Genomic DNA, 6578 nt, shown 5'->3' with positions numbered 1-6578 from the left:
GATTTTAAGGTGAAAAAAATATCTATTTTATTGAAGATTTCATACAAGAGATGGGGAAGAGAAAGGTTATGTCACATAAAGCACACTATTTATTTCTATCTAAAATCCATTAGACAGGTGTGTACCGTCTTTTCCAAGCCTGTGTCCAGCTGGCCCCGAGCCAGGGCAGATCCAGGTGTTGTGGGGCCTGAGGCTTATACAATTCAATGGGTCCTCTTTAAGAATACAAAATCAGGTATGAAATAAATAAATATTTAATTAGAATGTGATAATCGGTTACAACAAATTATACATTTCTAAAAACTGACAAATATCCAAACATGTCAACACCTAGAAAAATAACATTTTCTCACATCTCGCTGATCTGTTCATCCATCAATGGACACAGAAGTTGCTTCCATACCTTGGTTATTGTAAATAGTGCTGCAGTGCGCCTCGGGGTACAGATAGTTTTTCAGGTTAGTGTTTTCATCTGCTTCAGGTAAATGCCCAGCAGCAGAATTGCCAGATCACGTGGTAGTCTGTCTCTCTTTTAAAATAAACTAATTTAATTTTAAAATCAGCAATTACGAAGTTCAAAGATAACATATATAAATATCTCTTGCAGCTGGCCCGTTGTCATCTCTCTGCCCTTTTTAATCATCTTTTTGGTCCTTCCCGGGTTCTTCAGGTGAACAGGAGCACACACAAGTACTTACTATGTCTTCCCCTTCCTGACCCAAAAGGTCGCCTCTTGCTTAGCTCACTTAATAATACATCTTGAACATTTCTCATACCAAATTGCGAAGAGCTTCCTTATTGCTTTTGCAGCTGCATAGTATTCATTTTGTGCATAAACCATAATCTATTAACCGAGTTGATGGACATTTACATTTTCAGTCTCTTGCTGTTGTGATGAATGCTATCATGTTTAATGACATCGCTATACCTAACATGGAATCTCATGTCTATGTCTGTTCCACGCAGGAAACCTGCAGGGTAAACCCCTAGAAGCGGGATTGCTGAGTCAAAGGGCATATGACTTTCTAGTTTTATACCCATTCCGAAGTGCCCCATGCTGGGCTTACCAACCTGCACACCCACCAGCAATACAGGAGGGAGGCTCATTCCCTAAAACTTTGATAACTATTTTCAAACTTTGGGATTATCGTCCACCTGACAGATAAAAAGTGATGTGTCTCAGTTTAGTTTTCTTTGCTCCATTCTTTAAAAATTGAAGCAAAACATACATATAATAAAATGAACAGCCCGACAAATTTTAACATGTATGCCATCATCCAAATAAAGATCTGATTGCTCCCAGCACCTCAGAAGTCTCCTTCACGTCCCTTCCCAATTAGTAGCTCCCCTAACCCTCACCCCTCAGAGCTAACTATTCTTCTACAGACACAGATCACTTTTAGTGTTCTTGAATTTAATGTACATGAAATCACACAATATATACTTAGTGTGTCTGGATTCTTTGTTTTTGAGACTTTTTTTTTTAGAGCAGTTTAAAGTTCCCAGAAAGATTGAGAGGTCTCCCACACACCCTCTGCTCCTACAGGTGCACAGCTTCCCCCGCTACCAACACCCCCCAGAGCAGGACGTTTGTTAACAACCGATGAATCTACAGCGACACGTCATAATCTGCCAAAGTCTGTAGTTCGCATTAAGGTCCATTCTTGGTGTTGTTCATTCTGTGGGTTTGTATAATGCATAACATGTGTCCATCGTTATAAAATCATAGGGAGCATTTTCACTGCTCTAAAAATCCTCTGTGCTCCGCCCATTCATCTTCCCCAACACCCCGCCCCGGCAACCTCTGATCTTTTTGTCTCCACAGTTTTGCCTTTTCCAGATGTTGTGAAGTTGGAATCATGCAGTACGTAGCCTTTTCAGACTGGCTTCTTTCACTCAGTAATATGCACTTAGGTTTCCTCCACGTCTTTTCACGGCTCGACAGCTCAATTCGTTCCAGCGCTATCTGGGTCCCTGCAGTTAACATGTGAGATGAATCCAGTATTGTGAGAGTTGGTTTATGTTTGTTTGTTTTACTGCTATGTCCTATTCCATTGTATGACGATATCTGCAATTCTTTATTTACCCTTTCTATTGTTGATGGGCCTTTGGACTTTGTCTAGGTTTTTTTTAAAGAGGAGTTGAGCAGTTTGAGGTTCAATTGTTTCTAGGTTTTGACTAATAAATAACGCTACTGTGACCGTTCAGTGGACACGTGAACTCACTTCTCTTGGCTGTATACTTAGGGTGGAGTTGATGCGTCACGGCTCGGGGAATTATTTAGCTTTGGTATCTACTGCTCAACACTTCACTAGAGTAATTGGTCTAATTTGCACTCCATCCGGCGAAGTGTGAGAGTTTCAGTCACTACACATGCCCCTCAACACCTGGTCTTGTCAATCTTTTAAACCATAGGTGTGCTAGGAAGTGTTTAGTGGCATTTCATGGGTTTCTTTTGAAATTAAAATTTTTTGATATAATTTCAAGCTTACAGAAATGTTGCAAGAAAAGTACAAAGAACTCTGTACACCCTTCAACCATCTTTACGAATTAACATTTTTACCACATTCTCTCTCATATGTCTATGTATGGCACAAAGGATTGGGGGTTGCGGTCAGGATTTTACCTATACGTATAAATATATATTTACATATAATTTTATATATTTATAAATTGTTATAAAGTTTTAAAGAACGAGTACATTCTCTTACATAATCACTATTAATTTTTCAAAATCGGGAAATTAACTGCTTTCTAATCTACAGCATATATTCAAATTTCAACTTCCAGTTGTCCCAGTAATGTACATTACAGTAAACATCTTTGTTTTCCATTCAGGATCCAGGTCAGGATCACGAGTTGCATTTAGTTGTCACGTGTCTTTGGCTTTTTTTTTCTCTTTTTCACTCTGGCATTTTTAATTTAGAAGATTTCTTAAATCTAAATGACCTTAACATTTCGGACAGGCTAGTTATGTTGTAGAATGTCCTTCAATTTGGGTTTGTTTGATTCTCGCCTGATCATTGTTAGCATGATTTTTGCCAAATGGTGATTTTTTTCAATTGCAGTTTTTTTAAATTATTTTTTACTGTGGTAAAAAACATGTAATGCAAAATTTGTCATTTTAACCATTTTTAAGTGTGTGAGTCACTAGCATTAATTACATTCACAATGTTGTGCAACCATCATTTCCAAAACTTATTCATCACCTCAAACAGAAACTCTGTAACCTTAAAACAATAAACTTCCCTAAGTGTTAACTTGTATCTGTAGTGTTTCCCAGTTTAAAAAGTGAGTTCATACCCATTAATCCATATAATCCTCTCAAAGATGTCTCCATTTTATAGAAAGCATATGGATTTTTTAAAGTAGGTCTTAAAAATTGTGAAATCGGACCTGTCTTTCGAAAGCTATTGATATACACAGATGGGGTACCCGGAAGTAGAAACGAACTCAGGCAATCCAGGCTACTCTGGACTCACAATCGATGGTAACATTCTTCACCGGGTTATGGGGGGAGAGTACATTGTCTTCCGTGACACGGGTCAGTACCAGATACTCAAAACAAAGATGAAGATGGTTCCGTGACTTAGGGAAATTTCGCAAGTCCTAGTGCTGGCACGACTGTGATTTGCAAAAGTGGGTCCGTGCATTTTTTTTGTTGTTGCAAAGTCTGGCTAACTGCACTTGCGTGTGCGATGCACACTTAGCTCTGGGAGCCGGCTCCCTCGGCCTCGCAGGGCGTTTGCTCCGGCACGGCTCAGGGTTCGGGCTCCGCGCCCTCGCCCTGCACTGCCACTTCGCGGGCGGGCTTGGGGTCTCCCTGCGCCACGCAGCGCCCGCTCCCGGGCGGCTGCAGCCGGCCGCGCTCCAGCCCGCGGGCGGGCGGGCGTGCGCCGCGCATGCGCGTCGGCGTGCGCAGGCGCAGCGCCGCCGCTTCCTGCCCGCCTCGCGCCGCCGCCCACCTCCGGCCAGCCGCCCGGCCCGCCCGCCGAGCGCAACGCAGGGATGCCATTGGGCACCCTGGCTGTCCATCAGGCTGGTCCGCCGTCTCCCCCGTACCATTGGCGGCCGGGGAGAAGGCCCGCGGGCCGTCGTCCGCGGCCTCCTCCGAGACTCGGCGCCACCGCGGAGGCCGCTATTGGCGGAGGCCGGGGACCGCGACCGCTCACTTCCGGCGCGGGGCGCCGCGGTCCCTCCCCTCCCCCGCCGTCGCCCTCAGCCTCCCCGGCCCCCGCCCTTCCACCATGGCCGCCCCTGTGTGGTGCAGGGAGACGCTGGTCCTCGGTGCCCCCCTATAGCGCTCACTGCCTCCTCCCCGCCCCGGGGCCGGACCCGAAGGCACCTCGCTCCCCAGCCCTGGGGGCAGCAGCCAGGGAGGTTTCCTGCGCCCTCCTTCGGGGCAGGACTCCTCTTTCGCCCGCCTCCTGAGGCAGTAACTTAGGGTTTTCCCTGCCTCCCTCAGGGTCAGAAGCCAGAAGGGGCTCCCCTCCCCCCCAGGGCCGGCAGCCTCGCCCGTCCCCACTGGGGCGCGGGCCCTCTCCCCAGCATACCCGGGAGCGGACGGCCTTCCTCGGCGCTGCCACCCCAGGGCGGGACCCAGAGGGCCGTCGCCTTCGCCTCCTGCACAGGCGCGGCCTTTGGGGAGGAGGGAGGACCGCGGAGGACAGGGACCCGTCCCCTCCCCTCCCCCACCAGTCCCTGGCGACCAGAGCCCCTCATTTCTAGGACTCCCACCCATCCACTCCCGGGCCTTCTCCCGTCTCCTGGCTGCAGCCATGGAGTTACAGAAGGGGAAGGGGGCAGCAGCAGCAGCTGCTTCGGGAGCGGCGGGAGGTGCAGGAGGAGCGGGAGCAGGAGCCCCAGGCGGGGGGAGGCTGCTACTTTCAACCAGTTTGGATGCCAAGGATGAGTTAGAGGAGGTAGGTGTGGGGGGTGGGAAGGGAGTTAAGAAATTGGGCTGAGGCGGGATCCTGGAGCGGATACGGGGTGGGGGCGGGGGAGGAGGCCTTCAAGTTTTTTCTGAGGCAACACAAACAGTGCTCCAGACTTCCTGCTCCTGAAGGGAGCCGTGTGGGCCAACTTCCTGGACAGGTTGTCATAGCAACAGCAGCCACTAGTATGAAAATGGGTGGGGGGTGCTGATGAGGCTGAGGTGCAGCGTCCAGATCTGCCGAACTTACTTTTGACATTCCTGCCCACGTCCAGGCCACAGCTCTTAATGCTCACCCTGTTTCAGACTTAGGCCCATGGCGAATTGGGCAGGTGTGAGTGTGAGTGCATGTGTGTGCGTGTGTGTGTGTGTGTGTGTGGGTCTGGGGCGCAGATAGGGTCTTGCGCAGGTCCTGGACCCTCCGTTAAGTCGCATGACTTCCCGTAGACACTGTCGGTTGCCAGCGAAGTTAACTGGGCTCTCAGACTGAGCGAAGACTGGAGGAGGAGTGAGTGGTGCTTGCTCAGCACCAAGCACAGCAGTGGGTGACGGGGCGATGGGGACCCAGGGGACTGCCGTTCAGAACCAGGGCGCACGCCCGAAGGAGAGAGTACCCAGATGCAGGCAGGAGGGCGGCGTGAGGCCGTGGAGAGGGCCCGGATGGGGATGTTAGCCGGCGGGAGCGTTGACCCTTCCCTCCCCTTCCCACTTGTCCTCCGGCCCTGTCCCTGACAGCCCAGAGTTGACGGTGCATCTCTTTTCACTGCCACACTCCAAGAGACATTCTTAGGAACGTGACACGCAGAATCAGGGATGTGATTGTCGAACTGTTCAGAAGCCCAAACACATTCTACGGACAGGGACAGGACGAGTAAATTCGCAGGCTGCGGCTCTTCGCTGGCCAGTCCCCTGCTTCTAACTTTGTCACTGCCCTTTATCAGATATCAGAGGGTGGGCAGGCCGAGGGGTGGCATTCGTGCTTTAGATGTGAAAAAGTGTTCAGATCCAAGATGGTGGAACACGTATGCAAAAATGAACGTTGTGAATCAAGAGGTGGCTGGATAGCGACTTTGCGGATTATCCATCAGCAAATGGCCACTCCCAGACCGGCTTCCTATCATGCTTCTCCCTGTAATTCTCTGTGCCTTTAGATAAATCAAAATTTGCTTTCTGCTGTTGTTTTTATCAGCTAAGGTGGATATAATTAGGAACATAAACAATGCTTCTAAAAATAGTGTATTCCCCAAACAGAAATGCCTGGCAGTTTGCATTATCCACTTTTTTAGAAACGGCCACTGTTATTGTCAGTATCTATTGACCCTTTGTTCTAGTGATGAAGCTCTAGAATGAGGAAAGAAAATAGCTGACTGTCTTCGATTCCCTCCTCCAGTTTGGGGCGTGGAGGGGGCAAGACCCCAAGGTCGGAGGAAGATTTGTTTATTTCCTGCCCTGATTGCAGAGGGACCGTCTTGCCTCTGCCCTAACTTGTGCCACTGAGCAGTACAGCATCCTGTTCTTCTGAGCAGTGACGTGTTTGCTAGTAAACGAAGTGATACGGCAAGAGGGACCACGGAAGAGAGGAAGCATTTGTTTTCTTGCTTTTTTGGGCTGTCCGAGAGTGAACTTTGAACTGTTTCCAGGGAGA

At 48.8% G+C, this 6578-nt stretch overlaps 1 protein-coding gene and 1 long non-coding RNA gene across 3 annotated transcripts in view; one reads left to right on the top strand and one right to left on the bottom strand.

Annotated features, from left to right (window-relative positions):
• Positions 1 to 236: 236 nt before the first annotated feature.
• Positions 237 to 3848, bottom strand: LOC118612885. Its single transcript, XR_004955219.1, has 2 exons — positions 3397 to 3848; positions 237 to 1974 (listed from the first exon to the last, which is right to left on the bottom strand). It is a non-coding gene; the product is annotated as an uncharacterized LOC118612885 (long non-coding RNA).
• A 357-nt stretch (positions 3849 to 4205) lies between these two features.
• INTS3 (integrator complex subunit 3) overlaps positions 4206 to 6578 on the top strand; it is a 30281-nt gene continuing 27908 nt past the window's right edge. The window contains exon 1 of one of the 2 annotated variants that reach the window (XM_036234908.1): positions 4206 to 4922. In XM_036234908.1, the coding sequence (XP_036090801.1) occupies positions 4779 to 4922 (144 nt within the window). In that variant the 5' untranslated portion in view covers positions 4206 to 4778. The remainder of the gene's footprint in view (positions 4923 to 6578) is intronic. The other variant, XM_036234907.1, reaches the window with a different exon arrangement.

This window comes from Rousettus aegyptiacus, unplaced genomic scaffold, assembly GCF_014176215.1.
Source record: "Rousettus aegyptiacus isolate mRouAeg1 unplaced genomic scaffold, mRouAeg1.p scaffold_m13_p_17, whole genome shotgun sequence".
NCBI classification, from domain to species: Eukaryota; Metazoa; Chordata; class Mammalia; order Chiroptera; family Pteropodidae; genus Rousettus; species Rousettus aegyptiacus.
The sequence above is the reverse complement of the archived record's forward strand: the minus strand, read 5'-3'. Positions and strand labels throughout refer to the sequence as shown.